Raw genomic sequence first — 20880 nt, forward strand, 5'->3', positions numbered from 1 at the left:
TAATTGTGCTCTTAGCAACACCTGGAAAATCTTAAGTTGTGTCCTGAATTGATGACGAGGAAATGAAAACGCAGCCTTAGGGTGTTTGTTCCAGATGCACCAGGGAACTCCAGCCTCAGTCCCCTTCCCGCATGGGCTTTTCTTATACGTTGCACACACAGACCCGTTGTGAAAATGGAAGGGGCACAGGGGGGGAATTTACCCTGAAACCCCCACGTAACTAATTGCGCAAAGGGAAAGCTCTCTAGGGAGGCAAAACACACGGAATCAAAACATAACGGGGGAGTTCCTGCTGTGGCGGGGCAGGTTAAGGATCCAGTGGCTTTGTCTCTGCAGCGGCTCGAGTCACTGCAGGGTACAGGTTCAACCCCCAGCCTCGCGCGGTGTGTTGAAGGGTCTGGGGTCCCTGCAGCTGTGGTGTAGATCGCAGCTGCAGCTTGGATTCTGTCCCAGCCTGGGAACTTCCGTGCCTCGGGTGCAGCCGAAAAGAAAGAAACTAGAATGAAGATATTTGTTGCCTAACACTCTTGGCCTTTAATTTGTGCCAGTTGGTGGGCAAGTAGGAGGTCGAGGCGAGGGACGGAGGGTCACTGCCCGCCAGCCGCCCTGCCCGCCCAGCCGCCGGAAGCGGCCCGTCAGCCAGCAGGGTGGTGACCATTGGAAGTGATTTTCAAAGCCCATAAGCCGTAGTTTATTCTTCCCTCATGGACATGGATGACTCAGGGTGATTGGCTTTTTCCGGTTCTTTTGAGGGGGCACAGTCTATCAGCCTGTCACAGTCGTCACTCCCCAAGGCCAAGTGGTGACACAGGCATTGTCGCCTGGCACGATCCGGATCCAGAACTCCCAGGTGCGTGGGCGGGCCCCGTGGAGAGGGGCGGGCCGGGAGGGTGCCTGTGGCCCAGGCGCGGGGTCTCGGGTAGAGCTGGGCTCCAGCCGCTCCCTCTGCACGAAGCTTCGTCTCGGGCTCCCTCCGTGCGACAGTCCCCCCTTAGTCTCGGTGTCGGGTGGTGTTTCTCTTTCCCTCTCTGACTCCCTCGTTATTGCCAAGTGGCAAAGTGCAGAGACGCCCAAGGAAGGAGGAAAACCGTCACCCCGTCCCTCCCCACAAGCAGCCCTTCTTGTCCAGTCTAACGTGGGGCTGTGTGGTCGTCTCGGCTTCAGGAGATTGATTGGAGGCGGCATAGATGCCCCCCCCTCCCAGGCCCCTGGAGCTTCACAGCAGAACCGCCCGCCCAGGCCTCCAGCTGAGAAGGGGGAGGGGGTGCTGAGAAGCGACAGCGCTGGGGACGCCTGGATGTGCTGGGACCTTAGGGCCGCCCTACCCTCTCTGTGCCTTTGTGGTAAAACGATACCAGCCCCCCCCCCCGAGGACCCCCCCCAACAGAGCGAGGCTTAAGTCTGAAGCAGGTTTCTGTTGTCAGTTCTCATTTGGGCCGTCGATTCGCGGCGTCAGTGCCTTGTCGTTGGCCTGCGCAGGTGCGGTCCGGCCCCACCAGACCTAAGTCAGGAGCAGGTGTGAGAGGCCTAGGGCGGCGCAGGCAGAGGCCCCCCGGGCACACACGGGCCTGGGACAGAGGTGGCTTCCCAGGCCCAGCCCTGGGGTGGGGGCGCCTGGGCCCCCCAGTGCTGGCCTCCATCCCCCGAGCACCCTGCTCCCCGATGTTTTCTGTCGACAGAGGCTGTGAGCGTAAAGTGGGCTCGGGTCAGGCACACTGTTCTCAGGGCCCTTCTAGCCCCCGCCTGCCATCCCGAGCCCCTCTGCTCTGGCCCTCGGTGGCCCTGGCAGCCCTGCAGTGTCCCTTCCCTGTCGCAGCCCCCCCGTCTGTGCTGCCAGGGCCGCAGAGGCGGGGCTCCAGAGAAACAGGCCGTCAGGGTGTCTCAGGGAGAGTAAGCGTTTGCTGGGGCCCAGGCGGGTGTTGGCACTTTTCCGTACGGCCCTGTCGCAGCTGTTCGGGCCGCTCTGGGCTTTTGCCTTCGCACTTGGCCCGAGCCTGGTTCTTGCTGTGCTTCGGACGCTCAGGGTGAGACGCTGGTGATGGTTCTCGTGTTAGAAAGCAACAGAGTTGCGTTTGCCCCGGAAGCGCGTGGCTGGGCCTGACGGCACGAGGCGGTGGCCGGCGTGCTCACGGCCAGTCGCGGTGGTGGGGCAGCAGGCGGGTGCCTCCCAGTGCCCGGCTGGGGTGTGGGGCACACGCACATGGACGGGGCTTCAGCCTGGCCCCGGCCGCGGGGGCCCCTTCTGCCCTAGTGCTGGCAGGCGTGGGCTGGGCGCTCCCGAAGAGTCCTTCGCTGGGCTCCTGGTACGTGCTCGCTTACAAACGTTTCTCCCGAGAAAATAAGACGTGGCCGGGAGTGAGATCACTGATTTTTCTCTCCCTCCACCCCTCCCTTTGCCCCCAGGTAGTCTTTTTTTGGCTGCTCGGCACATGGAGGTGCCAGGGCCAGGGATCGAACCCGAGCCACAGCAGCAACCCATCCCAGGGGAGTCTAGTCATTCATAGAACTGGTATTTGGGTATTTGAGGTCTGGGCTCTTGATTGACTTTTTGCAGCTCACAGTCACGCCGAGTTCTCCCTATCGAGTTGCTCTGAGTCTGAGACCACGGTGTCCAGCCGTCCGGCCCCTCCTCTGCCGCCCCCTCCGCGCCGCCCGGGCTGAACCACGTCAGGCCATTTCGCCTCCTCTTCTGCCCCTTCTCCTGGTTTCTGAGGGGCACCCCCTCTCTCGACTTACTGGGGCCTGGCTCTGTTGTGCCGGGGACCCTGCTCGCTCCCAGGCCGGCACCTGTTTGTTCAGACGCAGCCTGCTGACCCGTTTTCTTTGGGAGCATCTTCGCGACGCGGTGGTTTCTGGAGTTCTCGTCAGGGCTCCGCGATGACCACCCTGACTGGTGTCCAGGAGGATGCGGGGTCGATCCCTGGCCTTGCTCAGTGGGTTAAGGATCCCGCGTTGCTGTGGCCGTGGTGTAGGGCGCAGACGCGGCTCCAGTTCACCCCCTGGCCTGGAAACCTCTATATGCCTCGGGTGTGGCCCTAAAAAGACAAAAAGAAAGAACTGCTGGTTTCCGCTGAGCGCCGTCGTCACAGTGCTCTTTCTGGTCCAGAGTCTGTTTCTGCCCGAGTAAGCGGCTGTTTTGACGTTTCCCTCCGAGAAGTTTCCACGGCCTCCGTGGCTGAACCCTCGCGGATTCCCCAACCCCTGCTCCATGGTGCCTGCCAAGTGGCTCGGCCGGTCAGGGCCGCCTCCTGGTCGTCCCAGGCGTCCGACGGGTTCCTGAACCTTCCGTCCATGCCGCCCCGAGGGCCCTTCTCCCCCAGCTCCCATGTCTTCCCCTTTCTTGCCTGGCGAGACTGCGGGTGGGAAGGGGCTGTGCTGGGACTCAGCCGCCTCAGAGGGACGGATTTTGCTCTCATCCTGGACATGTAGGCGCTTTGCCGTCGAGCGTGAGCTGTGGTTTCCAGTCCTGTCTTCTCCTCGTTCGTCTGACTGTCTGAGGCCTGTTTTTCCAGTTTTCCGGAGCACAGAGGGCCTCGCTCCCGGTTTTCAGCCCAAGCTCCGTCCAGGGGCTGCTGCAGGCCGGCGGCTGTCGGGGCTCGGGCTTCAGTCCACGTGGCGGTGGACGGCAGGGCCCGGACCCCCGTTCACAAGACGCTTCCCTTTGCTCCAGCTGTGCGGGTCCGGTTCGCTGGCCGTACTGGGCACCGCGGAGCCCTGGTGTCCTGGGGCCCGGACCGTTTCCTGAACTCGCTGCCACAGCGCCCCCCCCCAATGCCCAGGCTCGTTCCGGAGCCCTGACTGTTGGCCACCAGACCTCTGAACAGAGTCCCTTGAGTTTGGTGTGTTTGGATTCGTGCTCCCACTGCCCGCTTGGGTCTCCTTGCGAGAGGCTCCCCCCCCCCCTGCCCCCGCCTGTTAGGTTTTCAGCGGGGTTCTCATTTCTGAGGCTCTTCTCTGCCTTCCGTGCTCCCTCTGGAAGCAGCACCCTGTTCGGGGCTCTGGGATGGGCACCGCTGCCTGTGCTTTCTGGGCGCTGTCTCCTCTGATGGCACCGTTCACTGGCTTTGCCGTTGGCCCTCTGTGGCGGAGGCTCTCCGGTGTCAGGGACAATGGCCTGTCGCATGCTGGGCTGTAACAGGCAGCCCTTCCCGGGCCAACCTCCCGGGTCTGTGGCCGGCTGGCCGGCCGTCTCTCCTTCCTGCACTTTCCCCGGGGAGGACTCTGCCTTCTTGGCTGGGGCGGGCGTCTCCCGGTTTGTGTGCAGATTTCCTCGTCCTCCTCCCACCCTCCCGCAGGGCTTCGTCTGCTGCCTCTGCTCTGTTTCTTTGGGAAAGAGACCCCCGGTCTCTGCAGGGTGGGGGGCGGACGGTTCATCCACAGAAGCTGGTGGGGGCGGGGCGGGGGTCCCACTGCTTCCTAAGTGGATTTGCACCCAGTTTCCTAGGCCCCGGCATCCTGCTGCCGTGCGCAGGCCCGGGCTGTGCAGCAGTGCAGCGGCGGCGTGGGCGGGTCCCCTCTCAGGCCCTGGGCTTCTTGGTGGCATCTGGGAAGTGGAGCCTTGCGGCCGCTGTCACTCTCCCTGTTGGCGAGCCCATGTTGGCTTTACTCCTGCTCAGAAAAGCAGCACTGGAACCAAACCCATGTCACGTTTCATGAAGAAGATCACGTGTCAGATGAGGGCAGACACCGGCGACAGGCTTTGTTTCCCTCTCGGTGCTTTTGGAACTAGTTTTAAAAGCTCTTTTTCCTGTGCACACAAACGTGAGTATGCAGGTAGTACTTAATACCATTCAGTCCTTTAACAAGTAAACATTAGGTAGTTACAGTGGGGGACCCGCTCCTCGAAGAATGAGCGTATCTGAGCCGCAGGGTTCCAGCATGTCTGCGCATAAATGAGTCACTCACCCACAGGGGCCTTGGTTGTCCGGCCACCTGTGGTCATAAGCTGCGAGGACGTAGCCTCCGTCTGTACGCTTTCTAACCGAGTTTTTCATTTGTTTAAAAGCTTCAGTTACAGTTAAACCAAGACCTGAGCATCTTGCATCAAGACGACGGCTCCTCCAAAAACAAGAGGGGGGTTCTGCCCAAGCACGCCACCAACGTCATGAGGTCCTGGCTCTTCCAGCACATCGGGGTAAGAGCAGAGGCCGTCCCGGGTGGCCAGACCCTCAGAGATACTGTGCCGACAGCGCGCAGAGGTTCCCCGACCTGGGATCGAACCTGTGCCATAGCAGTGGCAACGCCAGACCCTTAGCCACAAGGCCACCGGGGAACTCCTGAGATGCTTTCTTCCTGGCTTATTGTCCAGAAAAAAATCAACTTGAGTGGGCTGGTAGGGGCCTGGTTGAAGAATCCGACTGTCCACATTGGCTGAGCATGGGAGGGTCACCACAAAATGGGCAGTGCTTCAAGAAACTGAAATCAGGAGGTCCCGTCTTGGCACAGCGAAAATGAATCCGACCAGGAACCATGAGGATGCAGGTTCGATCCCTGGCCTTGCTCAGTGGGTTAAGGATCTGGCATTGCCATGAGCTGTGGTGAAGGTCACAGACGCGGCTCGGATCTGGCATTGCTGTGGCTGTGGTGTAGGCCAGCGGCTGTAGCTGCAAGTGGACCCCTAGCCTGGGAACCTCCATATGCCTCGGGTGTGGCCCTAAAAAGACAAAAGACGAAAGAAAGAAACTGAAAAAAACAAGGGGCAGTGCTGATGAAAGGAGAGAAGTGGGCAGAGAAGAGGTGTCTTGGGGCAAAACCTTGGGAAATAGCGCTGTGTGTATATTGGATTGGAAAGGCGAGGTGGGGGTGAGCTTGTCCGCAGAGGGGTCAGCAGGTGGCTGTTGAACTTGAAGTAGAGTTTGGCGCAGCGGGCAGCCCCGGCTCTCCTCCTTGTCTGTGTGCCCGCTTTGTCTCCAGGATGCTGTCCTGTCTCAGGACGCACATGCCGGCCTACTGATGTCACCAGGAGGCTCGCTCCTTACCCGCCTGAGCCCCACTCTCCATGCCCCTGACCTCAGCAGAGGCTGTGACCCCAAGTGGCTCTCAGGAGTGACGGGCTTCTAGCTGCCGGGCCTGGCCCTCAGGGAGCCAGGGTGGACCGTCTGGGGGGAGGTGGAGGCTGGCCCTGGGTCTGGGGGGACAGGCGGGCGGGGGGCCAGCAGGAAGGTCCATCGAGTGGCTTTCCTTCCAGAGCCCCGGCCCTGGGCTGCTCCCGGGAGCGGAGCCAGTTGGCCGGGACCTGCCCCTTGTGGTCACTGCCATCATCACGCACTGTGGCCTCGGCCTCCTGCGGTCTCCTCCTTGCGCTGTGCTCTCCCCACCCCCTTAGGCCTTCACACCCCCACCCCAGGCGCCCACCCCAGGCGGAGGCTGGCATTTACTCCTTGGCACCTGCCTCCATCCTCCCGCTGATGGGGAGCCCTGAGGCCAGCACCTGGCTGTCGTCTTAGGTCCCCTGGGGCTCAGCGCTGGTCACTGCTGAGCTCCCTTGCTCTGCCTGGAGCCAGGCTCCCCGGCTGAGGGGACGTCCGGGAGCGGCGGGCTGCCGGCTCTGCCCCGGAGGTGAGCGGCCCCCGTGCTGGAGGAGGAACACCGCCAACTCGGGCTGTGTGACCTCGTCTAGAACGCTGTCCTGGAAAGAGTCACGAGGACCTGCATTTCGCGGGTGAGGGGTACAGTGACGACGGTCGCCGTGACGGGGGCGTGGCTGGGGCGCGGAGGAAGGCGCAGCGACGTGGTGGCGGGTCGCAGGGCCAGTCCGCACGACCCACGGGGGCGGAGAGCTCGAGGAGCGGTGGCGAGTGGCAAAGCAGAAGTGCGGGTTTCTGAGCGTATTGTGCTGATTGGGACCCATGCAGGTGGCTGCAAGGCAGAGATTCGGCCGGGGCACGGTGGGCGGCGGCAGGCGGCGTTTCCTCTTACGTTTCCTTAATGTTTTCGTAATTCCTAAGATAGACCTCGCCCACAGGGTCAGCTAAAATGCCGCGTTTTTTCTCTGTGAAGCATTTTCTATTCTTCCTGCCTCGTTTCTTGGAAATCCTCTTCTTGTAGTTTCCCTGATGTTCGTAGCAGCAGTCCCTGCTGCTTCGGTGTTTGCTTTCGGGTTTACCGGTTTGTTTCCTGCCCCCTTTTCATTTTATGAGGTTTTAAAGGACAAGCACAGTATTTTCATTTCTGTGAGCTCTCACTTGGGGCCCCGTGCTCATCTGGAGACTCAAAGTGAATTCCTGTTGGTTGGTTACAGGAGTCAGACCGCCGCTGAGATAAATCTGAGCTGTTCCATCATCACCACGGTGTGTGTACCATGACTTTCCCAACACACTGAGTTCGCTGAAAATCCAAATGAGCTCCCACCCTCTCCCTTGAGTGGTACTGTTCATGCTCTGGGGTCCTGGTCGGTGCAAAACAAGGGCCTTTGGTGCATGTAGGTTTTAGAGTAAACGGCTTACCCGTTGCTCCATAGAGATGCTACTCAATCTACAGTTTATTACTGTAGATAGAAAGTACTTTCCTTTTTGGTACTTTGGAGAGTTTTGAGGAGTTCCCTTGTGGCTCAGGGGTAAGGATCAGGCGTTGTCACTGCTGTGGTTCAGATTTAATTCCTGGCCCAGGAACTTCCACATGACCTGTGTGCAGGCGAAAAGAGAAAAAAAAAAAAAAAAAAAAAAAGCCTTTTGATCCAGGCAGACCTCGCTTTAGCGTGCTTCTCAGATGCTCCTCGGATGCCCGTGTTTTACAAGTTCAAGGTGTGGGGCAGCCGCGCGTGCGTTTAGCAGGCCTGCCAGCGCGTTGTTTCCAGCAGCATCTGTTCACATCGTGTCTCTGGCGCTTTTTGAGAATTCTCACAATATTTAAAACTTTGTCGTTGCTGTTTGTTATGATCTGGGATCAGTCATCTTTGATGGGACTATTGCAAAAAGACTTGCTGAAGCTGCAGGAGGTAGTGTTTTTAGCCAGTAAGTATTTTGTAGTTAAGGTGCGTACGCTGCTCTTCCAGCTGCGGTGCTGCAGTGGATCACAGCATGGTGTAAACATGGCTTCTACGTAACTTTTTTTGGAAGCCAGTGCATTCGTGACTGGCTGTGGCAGTATCCGCGTCATCAGACGGCCTGAACCCCGCCCACAGGGTTTCCCAGGTGTGTCCGTATGCACTTCCGCTTTAATTCTGTTCAGGTGGAGTATGTTAGGTATGAAATACTTCTTTCAGGAGTTCCTGTCATGGCTCAGTCGGTAACGAATCTGACTAAGAATCATGAGGTTGCAGGTTCGATCCCTGGCCTTGCTCAGTGGCTTAAGGACCCAGTGTTGCCGTGAGCTGTGGTGTAGGTCGCAGATGCAGCTTGCATCCCTTGTTGCTGTGGCTCTGGTGGAGGCCGGTGGCTACAGCTCTGATTTGACCCCTAGCCTGGGAACCTCCATATGCCACAAGTGCAGCCCTAGAAAGGTCAAAAAGACAAAAAAAAAAAGAGTAAATAGCACCCCCCCCCACACACACACACACCTGCCCTCAGTTCAGTTCTTTGCAACAGACCTGTTCATGGAGCAGAGATTTGTCCCTGAGACCCCATCGATGACATCCGGGCGTGCCAGGGTCAACTTCTACTCGCAGGTCCCGTGCGGGAAACACATCCCCCGCGTGTGCCAGGCATGGAGCGGCCTGCCGGCCTGTTCCCCTCCCCTCATGAGTTACCAGCCCCTGCGCGCCTTCCTCGTGGTGGCACTGAGCTCCCGTGACCGTAAGAATCAGCACGGCCCCGGCGGGCACACGGGCCGCGAGTGCTTCTCACGGAGGGTGGGAACTCGCGTGTGTCTGCTCTGCGTGGGGGCGGGTTACGGCCTCAGCTCACACGTGGGAGGCGCTGCAGAAGCCAGGCCGCGTCGTGGGCTCATTTAGCCCCCACCCGGCGGAGCCGCGGGGCCCCCCGGCGCCCGCAGACGCCGGCTCGCCAGCGGCCACCGCAGCGGGCTTTCCGGGGCAGCCGGCAGAACAGCTCCGTTCTGTTTGAGGCGTTTCTGGATCAAGTTACGAGACTGAAGTCAGGTTTTAGCGAACAGCACCGCCGCCGCCCGTCTTACTGCGGTCATTGAGTCGTGTGCTTCTGGGTTGCCTGCGTGTGTGCTCTCGAGCCCCTTTGCACAACCGAAGCTCACGGCGACTCTCTTTGTTTTCAGCATCCCTACCCGACAGAAGACGAGAAGAAACAGATCGCGGCTCAGACGAATCTGACGCTGCTCCAAGTTAACAACTGGTGAGCCGCGCCCGCTGCCCCGCGGCTGTCGGTCAGCATGACTGGCGCCGACAAGCGGGGACGTTTGACAGCACAGGAGCTCTTTAACTAGCCTTCCTCGGTCATCAGAGCCGGACTTGGGGGCAGGACACTCAGGCTTCAGTCCGCACGCGCCTTCCCCTTGGGGTTTCATTGGTCAGTGCCCCACGGGGAATCGGGCCTCCATCCCGTTCGCTTGGGCAGAAATGTGTTTCTCAGAGTCCCTGATGTGGCTCAGAGGGTTAAGAGCCCAACACAGTGGCCTCGAGGACACAGGTGTGAACCCTGGCCTCGCTCGGGGGTTAAGGGTCCCGCGGGGCTGTGGCTGGGCTGTAGGCCGGCAGCTGCAGCTTTGATTCGGCCCCAGGCCTGGGAACTTGCATTTGCCACAGGTGCAGCCATAAAAAGAAAAACAGAAACGTGTTTCTCCAGGCCTTGCCACCCCCACCCCAGCCCCACTCCAAACCCGGATGCTTCCCGGGGCGGCGGGCGTGGAGGTGAGCGCTCCTGACCGCCGCCCCCCCGCCGCCCCCCGAGCTTTGAATCCCGCATCACCAGTTCAGCAGGGCTCGGGGGGCAGTGCCTCGGCCGGCTGGCCCGTGGCGGTCCTGCCACCCGCAGGACGTGGGGACCTGAGAGGGACAGGCCCAGGGCGGCGCTTGCTTTGCGAACGAAACGCTCTGTTCTGGTGCCGGGGCCCGTGTCGCTGTGGACACTTGGACCCTGACCGTGGAGGAGGCAGTCACATCGCCGAACGGCGTCAAGGTTGGGAATTGTTGTATCTAGAAGGGTTGACTTCAACTTTTTTTTTTGTCTTTTTGTCTTTTTGGGGCCTCACCCGCGGCACTTGGAGGCTCCCGGGCTAGGGGACGAATGGGAGCTGCAGCTACCAGCCTACATACACCACAGCCACAGCAACTTGGGATCTGAGCCACGTTTGCCACCTACACCACAGCTCATGGCAACGCCGGATCCTTAACCCCTGAGCGAGACCAGGGATCGAACCCGCAACCTCATGGTTCCTCGTCGGATTCGTTAACCACTGCGCCACGACGGGAACTCCCAGACTTCAACTTTTAATTGTAAAATTAGTAACAGGTCAATACATGTCTTTTGTAAATTCTAAAGTTTCCAAAGTCTTAGAGTTAATATTTGTAGCTATTTTTACCTTTTGTGACTTTCTTTCCTTTTATATTTACAAAAATGACATCTGGGAGGGAGCATGGGCACACCCATCGCCAGCATACGCCTCTGGCTCGTGGTGGCTCGGACAGAGAAGGTTGAGAGACAGCGGAGGGAAGCAGCGCCGCCTGGGGCGGGCAGTGAGCTGGGCTGTCCTGACGTCCCCACGCCGTCCTCACCCTGCGCTGCGGGGGCCGAAGGCCAAGTCTGCAGGAAGCCAGCCTCTTCGTTTGTCCTGTTAGACCACGGCCAAGGGCGAGCACAGATGTGCTCGAATCTCGGGATTTTCAAGTTAAGCAGCCTCAGAGCTGGACATCTGTCCGCACTTGGGGCCCAGATAGGGACACACCCCCGCGAGGCCTCGCTCCCCGCAAGACTGCGGGGTATGTGCCTTTGCTTCCTCAGGAGGGAGGGTCAGCCCCGTCCACAGCTCTGGCAGTGTCATCCGTGTCGCCGTGAATGTCAGATTCACAGACATGGACTCAGTCAAAGTGAGGAGGAGCCTTTGTTCACATGGTTACACGAGAAGCAGCCTGTCTCTCTGGACACGTAGATAATACACACGCCGACCCTTGTGAGTGCCTCTCGTAGCAGGGGACGCCGGCTGATGTTTTGGGGTGTAGGGGGCACCTGGCCTGTCGGGAGGGCCACTGCGGGTTCTGCCCAGGCCGTGGTGACCCCGAGGTTTCCTCTGCTCAGGTTCATCAACGCCAGAAGACGAATCTTGCAACCGATGTTGGATTCTAGTTGTTCAGAGACTCCAAAAACAAAGAAAAAAACTGCTCAGAACAGGCCTGTCCAGAGGTTCTGGCCCGACTCCATCGCCTCGGGGGCCGCCCAGCCAGCCGCCAGTGAGCTGACCATGTCAGAAGGTAGGGTCGCAGCCGGGCGGGCCTGCGGGCGTGGGTGATGCTCTGGGCCCCGGGTGGGCGGGCGGGCAGGCGTCTTTCCACATCTGAATGTGGGGACACTGGCCCCAGACGCTGGCTCTGGAAGCTTGTTAGGGGTGCGGGAGTGGGCCTGGGAGGGGGACACACAGCCCACGCGTGCGGGAGATGTGGCCTGCCTCCCACACGGGCTCACGGCCAGTCCCCAAGCGAGGTCCCTCCTGTCCATTTCTCTCCCTCCTCAGTGGGGGAGGGGGGCTGCCACGCGCCCATCTTGTCCCTGCGGCCCTCGTCCCGCTTTGGCTTCTTCCCTTTGAGCCCGTCCCCTTGTCCCAGGCCCCGTCCTTGGGTGTTCGTTGGCTGCACTCTGGTGGCTGTGCGGGAGACACGTGCCCTTACAAGTGCGCCCCGACCGGCCCAATAGCCTCTTTCTCTGCTGGGGCACCGTGTTCGCCAGGAGAGTTTGGGGCTGGTACTTCTCCAGATGGACCGTCTGGGCTCCGGTGGCGCTTGAATGTGCACAGCTGCCGGGGCTGCTCCGGGCTTGGAGCCTTTCCTCTGCCTCGTCCCGGACAGTTTCTCTTTGTCCATCCGCTTGCCGGGCTCTTCCTCTGCGACGGTGACGCCCCGCTCGTCCCATCCCTGTGCTGTTCGTGTGGGACACTGTCCAGAGATCCCCGGAGTCGATGTCTCTCTGGGTGTCCCTGAGTCTGAGCAGAGGGCAGACAGGGCAGGACCCGCCCTGCTGCCCTGCTCGGCCGCTTCTAGCGGCTCTCAGCCCTGGGCTGCTTCCTGGTGACGGAATTCTCATCGTGGGGTTCGCCTGCCCGTGGGCCTGCCGGCCTCTCTGACTGGCTGCCCCGCATGGGGCAGCACGCCTTCTTGGGGCTGGGTGTCCCTACGTGGCTCTGAGTCGCCCTGGGCACCGCTCTGGCAGGTGGCTGGCCCCGTCTGATCGCCTTGTGCTCTGCCGCCGCAGTGCTTGTCTGGCGAACGGTCCGGCCCGCTTGCGCCACGGCAGAGGGGCGCCTGGGGAGCAGGGCCCTGCCCCGGTCTGTGCCTTAGGGAGGTTCCGGCCCGGCTCTGTCAGCCCCGGACACTGAGACTGCCGCGTGGGGTGGTTTCCCGCAGGCTCGCGGTGTTCCTGGGCTGCGCGGGGCCTGGGCCGGGACCTCTCGGCGGCCCCCAGTGGCCCTGTTTTCCACCTGGGGTCTTGAGCTGGGCGCTTCACGCTTTGGCTTCATCATCTGGGTTTTGTTAGGCAGGCGTCTCCCATTCATGTTTAATTTGCATCTTCAGTTTTCATTTGCTCTTTTAATTCAAGAATTAAAGGATTAGGGGAGTTCCTGCTGTGGCGCGGTGGGTTCAGAGTCCACCCACAGCAGCGTAGGTCGCTGAGGAGGCCTCGGTTTGATCCCTGGCCCGGCGCAGTGAGTTAAGGATCCGGGGCCCCCACAGCTGGGGCGCAGGTCACAACCGCAGCCTGGATTCAATCCCTGGCATGGGAATGTCCGTGTCCCGCAGGGGTCGGGGTTGGGGGAGGATTCGTTAGAAAGGCGTGTCTCTCTTTCTGTTCCTGCTCTTGGAAAAGGCGACATGTCGTCTGTCGGGAAGGAAGTTGGTACCAGGGCGTCCAGCGAGCGGTGCCCCTTTCCTCACCCCGGCCTCCCGGCGCCTCGAGACAGTGCTGCTCCCCCTCCATGCGTGCCCCGCTCCCCGCGGGCAGACGCGCCGGCTGGGCGCCGACAGGTGCCTCTCCTTGAAGATCGTCCTGAGCTCGTGACACCGAGGCCGTGCGCCCCGCACACACCGCACCCCTTGTCAGTGTGGTGGGTCTGTGCGGACGAGCCTGTGCGGGCACCATGGGGCATTTCCTGGCGCAGTGCCGGGGCTGATGGCTGGTGGTTTCCCCTCCTCAGCTGCTGGGCGTGGTGTGTCCCGGGCTTTCTCTTCTCCCCGACGGGCCTCCTTCCCCTGACCTCACCCCCGCCCTGTCTCCCATCCGCTCGTCTTGCGGCCTCTCCTGTGTCCTCGGGTCGCGTGTCCTCTGAGTGGCCCTGGCTTTCCACCCTGACCTTCCTGGACCCTCTGCAGCCTGAGAGCTTCGCCGCACAGGGTCTGGGGCTGATTCTGGACAGTTTCTCAAACCCCAGGGCTGCCCCAGAAACTCACGGCAGGGGATTGGTGGGTGAGCGGGGACACGTTCTGGCCCAAGCGCTGCCGGCGGGGTGACGAGTGCCTGTGCCGCAGGAGCTGTCGTGACGATCACCGCCCCCGTGACCATGAACGTGGACAGCCTGCAGTCCCTGTCGTCGGACGGGGCCACGCTGGCGGTGCAGCAGGTGATGATGGCGGAGCAGAGCGAGGACGAGTCGGTGGACAGCACGGGGGACGGCGGGGCGGCGCTGGCCCCCGGCCACCTGGGCGGGCTGGTCCTGGAGAACAGCGACTCCCTGCAGTAGGGCCGCGCCCGCGGACTGGCCTGACTTTTTACAGTTTGCACAGCAAACATTTTACACAGTTTTACTCCCGTATGTTTTATATGTAGGTTTAGAAGAGTGCACTTTTGTATTTCCCAGTCAGCTTCAAGAGCGTCTTTGCTGGTGCAGCGACTTCTTCCAGGGTGTGTGTGTGTGTGTGTGTGTGTGTGTGTGTGTGTGTGCGCGCGCGCGTGTGTGCATTTTTAAGGAAATTCTTTAAAGGTTTAACGCTAAAAATGTGATGAATGACAAACACCCCCCCCCCCAGCCCACAAACCCCCGATTAGATTAAGGACTAGTGCTGCCATTTTCCGAGAATTATGCAGTTGTAATTTAGCTTTGTGGTTACAGCAGGCCTCCGGGGGCTGATTGATTTGTGTAGCCCATGGCTCTGAAAGAAGCTTCTGCACCTTAGAACTGCCAGTGTGACGTGGGCAACAGCACACACACCAATAACCCGAGTGGGACCCGGTGGCGAATGTAGGTGACTAGACGTGGTTACCGTCCCTGATGGCCCCTGAGCCTGTGTCATTTGCTATATATGAAAAGAAACTCCTATTTTTAACTTGCTGGAATTATTGGATAAAAAGCTATTTTTATAAATTCATTATGAATTGACTATGACTCTCTCGAGGATGAAATGTCTAGAGAAGACACAGCACACGCCTACCGTCTCGATTTGGATGTTCTGAACGGGCCAAATTTAACGAAGCTGCCCAAAGTTAGCCAGGATTCCGTAGCCCTCTGCTTTCCCAGGGTGGTGGTGTTCTCTTACTATGGTAGATGAGACACAGCTATTTAATGAACGTTTGCTGTCTTCAAATTGTAGTTTATACGTAAATGCTCAGATTGCATTTTACACTTGATCGAAACACACATCTAAAGAAACCGACTAAATAGGACTTAGGTAAGCTAAGTGAAATGGTAGCCAGTCACCAGTTAAAAGCTCCTACCAGCGTCTTTGAGTCTAATTTAAACTTGACTACAGTGAAATGGTTAGTATACCATGTCAGCTGGATCCTGTTTTAGAATTCTTAGTTAGCCGTATGTTATGCATAAAGTGTTGATGATAAACTAATCTAAGGCATCCCCTGTGCCTTGGCTCAGAGCCAGGGCCCGCGGCAGACCCTCGGCCTGCTACGTCATCACGTGCCACGGAGGGACGCAAGGAGCGGGGCCCGGGCGGCCTCCCGCTGGGGCTCGGGCCGGCCGCTGGTCCTGGTGGCGGGGTTTGCCCCTGTCGCTGCTCTGTGGGATTTCCAGAGCCTGCCCTCTGACCCGATCACGTCCGACCTGGGAGCGTTTCAGGACTTCCTGGGGACCAGACACCCCGAGAGCAGCCGGGTGTGGTTCCTGGGCTTGGTGTGGCCCCTTGGTTGACTTCCAAGCTGAGCTTTTTCTCAGCGAGGACACGGCACACCTAGCTTCCCAGAGGAGAGCTCTGTCCAGGCATGAAGGGGACGCCCGGCCCCGCGGGGCTCCGAGGACAGCCGCGCCGTCGGGAAGGCTGCCGGGTCCCGAGATGGAGCCACGGGGACTGGTGTGGCCAGGGCTGCCTGGGGCATGTTTGGAGCTAGAGCAGATGTTTTTCTAGAACTGAGTCCCCCCCAAATTATTAATACCTGAAGTTAGTCATAGGAGGATACTTCCCAGATACCTTAGAAGGAAGAAGGAAGGACTTGGGAACTCCTTTTAAAATCTTTCAGGAAATTTAAAGGAAAAACTTGACTGTTGATTCCTTGGGGAGGAAAGTAACACTCTTAAGCAGCTGCTGTGTCCTTATTTCTGAACAACTTTAATACTGTTTAAGATATTAAACAATATTAATTTTAATACTTTGAGTCAAATCTACAGAAGTTTAAAAGATCACTCAAGTCCAACAAAGTTAGAACTGAAGGCCAGGACCCAGGAAGCTGGCCGGCCAGCTCCTCCCTCCCTCGGCCCCTCTGCCCGGCTATAGGTTAGTGGGGATCCTCCCAGCACCAGGACTCCCCGGGGGTGGTGTCTCCCCGGCGGGGTGTGGACCCCGGGGCCGTCGGGGGTGGACTGTCAAGGCGGTGGTGCGGCCCGTGCCCCTCCAGCTGAGATCGGCTCTCGTAAGCCCTGAGTTCTTACACGGTGGAGGGACAGGAGAAGGGTCCTCAGAGACAGGGGCCCGGGACGCGGCCTGGGGTTCCCGTAACCTCTTCCCGTGAGGAACTGCGGGCACTTTCAACAGCCCGACCGCAGACGGTTTGGGCTCCTGAACTGCTGCCCAGGGCACCAGCGTCCCTGGGCGCCTGATAAGCACTGTTCCCAGCCCTCGACTCCCGAGAGCCCCGCGAGAGGGCGAGCCCGCCGGGCTTGCGTTTGAGTGATCAGGCTCCATCTCGACTTGGCTCTGGCGAAGCCCTTTCCCCACGAAGGATGCTTTTGAATGTGTCTCGGGCCCCAGGTGCTCATGTCACCGGCTCCGCCGCGGAGGGGCAGTGAGCAGCGGGGCCGAGCCGGGCAGCCTCACTCGGCCCCGTTTCCGAGCCGAGGGGCTCGGCCACAGCTTGGAGTGGGCAGAGCCCGGGGCCCCGTGCCCGCACCCTGCGCGGAGGGCCCCGCCGGCACCTCTGCGTGGCCCGGCGAGAGAGCCGGGCGCGTCCTCCTCAGACCCCGGACGCCGTGGGAGGCCGCCCCGGGGGCCAGTGACGGATCCTCCGCAGTCCTCCGTCCCGTTAGCTCTGTCCGGTCTCTGAACTGACAGTCTTTAAATGTGAATCCTGTAACCATGTGTTCTTGGATTGCTGTCTTTGGAAGGGATTTTTGTGAAGCAACTGATTTATCAAAGCAAAAAATTAAAAGCAGAAACCGGCCTCATGGATGTTTTCTTTTCCGAAGCTTGCGTCACCACCGCTGCTTTCCTGTGTCACAAACGACGATCAGGTGTTGACGAGGGTGCTGGTGACCCCGAGGGTCCCCGTGGCCTCTGCCCACTCTGAGAATCCGGGCTGCGCCGCCCCGGACCGCGGCGGGCCGCTCCGGTTAGTCTCTGGCTTTGCAGGAGGAAAACGCGACGTCTTGGGGTTTCGTGGTCGTTGGTGACACTCCGGTGATTCTGACAGTAGTGAGCAGAAGGCGCCTCGTCCACGATCGTCCCGGGCGCCCTCGGGAGCTCGCTCTGTGCCGCGCCGGGCGGTGCCCTGGCGTCTCGAAGAGGCGCCGTCGGCGTTAACTCCTCAGCTGCTGATGCCGAGAGACGAACGTCAGCAAACCCTAGTTTTTTGGTTTTTTCCCCCACAACACGCTGAACTGCCCAGGCCACGGCTGGAACCCGCCCACGGCAATGACACCACCGAGTCCTTTACCCGCTAGGCCATCAAGGAGCTCCAGACGTTGGGTTTTTTTTTTTAAAGTGCGTCTAAAGTTGTGGCCTTGGCTGGAGATGCGGCGTGACCGCTCTGACGTGTGTTGTCTTAAGACGCTGTTCTGATCGCTTTGCCGAGAAGCAGAGTCACCCTTTCTCTCTGCAGCTCCTGCGGGTCGGAGGCGGGAGGGCGGGCGTGCAGTGAGCCAGGTGAGAGGGAGCCAGGGGAGGCCTTGGCCCAGCCCTTGGCTCTTCTTACAGGCTTCGGGTCTGTAAACGGGAAGAAGTTGGTTTCTGCAAGGAAGGTACTGGTTTATCAGGTCGCGTCTAGCTCGAGGCAGCCTCTGCCTGGCGCAGTTCTGTCTGGAGCGAGATGAACACACAAGCAGTGATGGAGCAGATCCTGAAAACAGAGTCGTGCATTTTGTCGCCTCACGCCGACGTCCTGACTCACGTGGATGAGGTGTGGCCCACGTGCTGTGCCACACACGCTCTGAGAAGAAGTTCTCAGCGTGGGTCGTTTTGCCCTTTTGCAGTTAGGTCCTCTTATCGTTACTAAGACCCGGGATCTCCGTGCCATTTTTCAGCTCAAGTTTGCAAAACCGTAGAGCTGGCATCTCAGCCAGGGCACGTAGTGGGCGAGTGCTGGCCTGGGGGCGGACAGCTCTCAGTGCACCTGCTCTCCCGCCAGGCGGAACCCGGCCCGGGACAGCCTCGCGGGCTGCCTTCCGGCCCTGTGAGGCTGTCAGGGGCTAGTCAGTGCTGCCTGATGAAATAACCTGCTGAGTACTTCACATACAACTAGTGTTCAGAAGCCTTATCTTGCACAGGCGTTTCCTTTTTTTTTTTTTAATCACGTCTGCACCCGTGTCCGGGCCAGGGATGGAATTAGAGCTGCTGGCCTACACCTCAACCACGGCAATGCACGGTCAGCAACCTACACCACAGCTGACGGCAGTGCCGGATCCTCCAACCACGGAGCGGGGCAGGGATCGAACCCACATCCTCACAGACACTGTGTCGGTTTCTTTATCTGCAGAGCCACAGTGGGAACACTTCCTTTTTTTATATCACTGTTTGTTTGTTTGTCTTTTGCAGGCCACACCCACGGCATATGGAGGGTCCCAGGCTAGGAGACCAGTAGCTGCTGGTCTACACCACAGCCCCGGCAACGCAGGATTCGAGCCACATCTGCGACCTACACCATAGCGCGTGGCAACACCGGATCCTTAACCCCCGAGCGAGGCCAGGGATTGGATCCTCATCCTCATGGGTACTAGTCAGTTCGTTACTGTTGAGCCACGACGGGAACGCCTATATCACTATTTGTTCATTATTATTATTTTTTTTTGTCTTTTTGCTATTTCTTTGGGCCGCTCCCGCGGCATATGGAGGTTCCCAGGCTAGGGGTCTAATCGGAGCTGTAGCCACCAGCCCATGCCAGAGCCACAGCAACGCGGGATCCGAGCCGCGTCTGCAACCTACACCACAGCTCACGGCAACGCCGGATCGTTAACCCACTGAGCGAGGCCAGGGATCGAACCCGCAACCTCATGGTTCCTAGTCGGATTCGTTAACCACTGCGCCACGACGGGAACTCCCTATATCACTATTTAAATGAACCCAAGACTGCAGCTTGTACGAGCCAATACTGGCTTTAAGATAAAGGGTCTGAGTCGGGGATTCTTTTGTCCCAGTGTATTTGGAAAGGAACATTTCAACGATGTTGATGGCTTTAGTTGCTCACGTATTTTCAGAAAATGGTTGGTAGAGGAGTTGCCGTCGTGGCTCAGCAGGAACGAAACTGACTAGGATCCATGAGGATGTGGGTTCGATCCCTGACCTCGCTCAGTGGGCGAAGGATCTGGCGTTGCCGTGGGCTGTGGTGCAGGTCGCAGGTGCGGCTTGGATTCCGTGTTGCTGTGGCTGTGGTGCAGGCCGGCGGCCGCAGCTCTGGTTTATCCCCCAGCCTGGACCCTCCATATGCTGAGGGTGCAGTGGACAGAAAGGAAGGAAGGAAGGAAGGGAGAAAGAAAGAATCAGGTGTATTTTAAAATACCTTGCTTGATGTTAACGCATTTTCCCCAACCGCGTCTTCACCCCGCAGTTGGTCTGTGTCAGAGTGAAGGGAAGCCCTTAGTAGCTTTCGCTGAGCGTGGCCGCGCGTTTTCCAGAGGAGTCGGTCGGAGCACAGCGTGGAGCTGGAAGAGGCCCTCCGGCTAATCAAGCCGCAGAAGCCGAGGAAGGAGCACGTCCAGGAGCCCAGAGGAGGCGCAGCCCAGAGCCCTGGGGCCTCGACCAGAGCGGCGGCGGCGGAGCGGGCCAGGGCCGAGCCAGGCAGCCCGAAGCCAGCAGGGGCTCGTCGTCGCCTCGTCCGTCATCACGGGACAGAGTGCTGGAGGGTGGCTTTGGCCAAATCAAGGGGGAGGACGGCCTGGACTCGGAGCAGCGACAGTCTGGGGAAGTCGTTTTAACGTCTAAAGCTGACGCGTTCACGTCTCGAGTCAAGGGAGGATTCGTGGAAATCCAGGGGCGGTGACCCCAGGGTCATGATCACTGACTGAAAGGAGACCCTCCCGGCCCGCAGGCACGGCAGGAGTCGGGCCTCCCACACCCGGGCCCCGCTGAGCCCGAGTGCCGTCCGGCCGAAGTTAGAAGGTGGGCTGGGCACCTGCTCCTGGGGCATCGCTGCCACAGGGAGGTGGGTCCTGGTGGTCCCCGGGGCCAGGACGCTCTGCCTGGGGAGGCTTGTCTGCTGGTCCCCCGAGGACCTGCACAGAGACGCTCGTCGGTCCAGAGCCCCCGGGAAGGGCTGAGTGTGGACGAAGTCACAGGAGCCAGACGGAGTTAATGAGAAGACTGAGCCGTGAACTACAGAAGCAGCCTAGTGCCGTTCTTAAAATGCTTAAGAGGAGTTCCCATCCTATCCTGCTCAGGGGGAATGAATCTGATTAGTATCCATGATGATCCAGGTTCGATCCCTGGCCTCGTTCAGTGGGTTATGGATCCGGCGTTGCCGTGAGCTGTGGTGTAGGCTGAAGACGCAGCTCGGATTGAATGTGGCTGTGGCTGTGGCGTACGCCGGCGGCTACAGCTCTGATTCGTCCCCTAGCCTGGGAACCTCCATATGCTGCTGGTGCGGCCCTAAAAGAGGAAAAAAGCATGCTGAAGAAACGAGTTGGTGGCAAAACCAGTGTCCCTAAGAGGAAGTTGTCGGGGGCCTGCTGTGAGTCCTGTCCATTTGTAACGAGCAGCATCGTGTCCTGCTTTGGAGCTTCCGCCAGCTGCTGGCCAGGACACGGGGTGCCCGGTGCAGGTGGACCTGCTCGCTCCCAGCCCCTCCGCTTCCCTCTGGGGCTGCCCTTCCATCGGCTGCTCCCCTCCAGGGCTCCGTGACAACGTGCCTTTGATAGCGTTTCAGTGTCACACGCAGCCATCCCACCTCTCTCTTTAAAGTTATAAACCTTTAATCAGGTAAATGTGTGTTCTGAAAACTTGCGATCTTTAATTTCACCCACCAAACTAAGTAAAAAATGGCTGGCATGTATTTGTTGTTATTATACAGTACAGCAATCCTAACTTGACTTTAAAATTAAAAAAACAAAACTGAAATTCTGAGGAGATCAGCTCAACAAACACCCCTCCCGTGGGGCTGGTCATTCTAAGTCAGGGCAGGGTTCTGATGCCGGGGCAGCGTGTCCACTGGCAGAGCCCACAAAGCAGCCTGCCTGGGG

The 20880-nt window shown here is 59.3% G+C and overlaps 1 protein-coding gene across 4 annotated transcripts in view; it reads left to right on the forward strand.

The window, feature by feature from the left end:
* The window catches only part of PKNOX1 (PBX/knotted 1 homeobox 1), a 45256-nt gene extending 28601 nt beyond the window's left edge, over positions 1-16655 (forward strand). For all 4 annotated transcript variants that reach the window (XM_047797399.1, XM_047797389.1, XM_047797379.1 and 1 more), the window contains 5 exons: positions 753-850; positions 5006-5134; positions 9169-9245; positions 11145-11317; positions 13583-16655. In XM_047797399.1, coding sequence (XP_047653355.1) covers positions 753-850; positions 5006-5134; positions 9169-9245; positions 11145-11317; positions 13583-13794 — 689 coding nt within the window. In that variant the 3' untranslated portion in view covers positions 13795-16655. The remainder of the gene's footprint in view (positions 1-752; positions 851-5005; positions 5135-9168; positions 9246-11144; positions 11318-13582) is intronic.
* Positions 16656-20880: the final 4225 nt, after the last annotated feature.

This window comes from Phacochoerus africanus, chromosome 1 (genome assembly GCF_016906955.1).
Source record: "Phacochoerus africanus isolate WHEZ1 chromosome 1, ROS_Pafr_v1, whole genome shotgun sequence".
NCBI classification, from domain to species: Eukaryota; Metazoa; Chordata; class Mammalia; order Artiodactyla; family Suidae; genus Phacochoerus; species Phacochoerus africanus.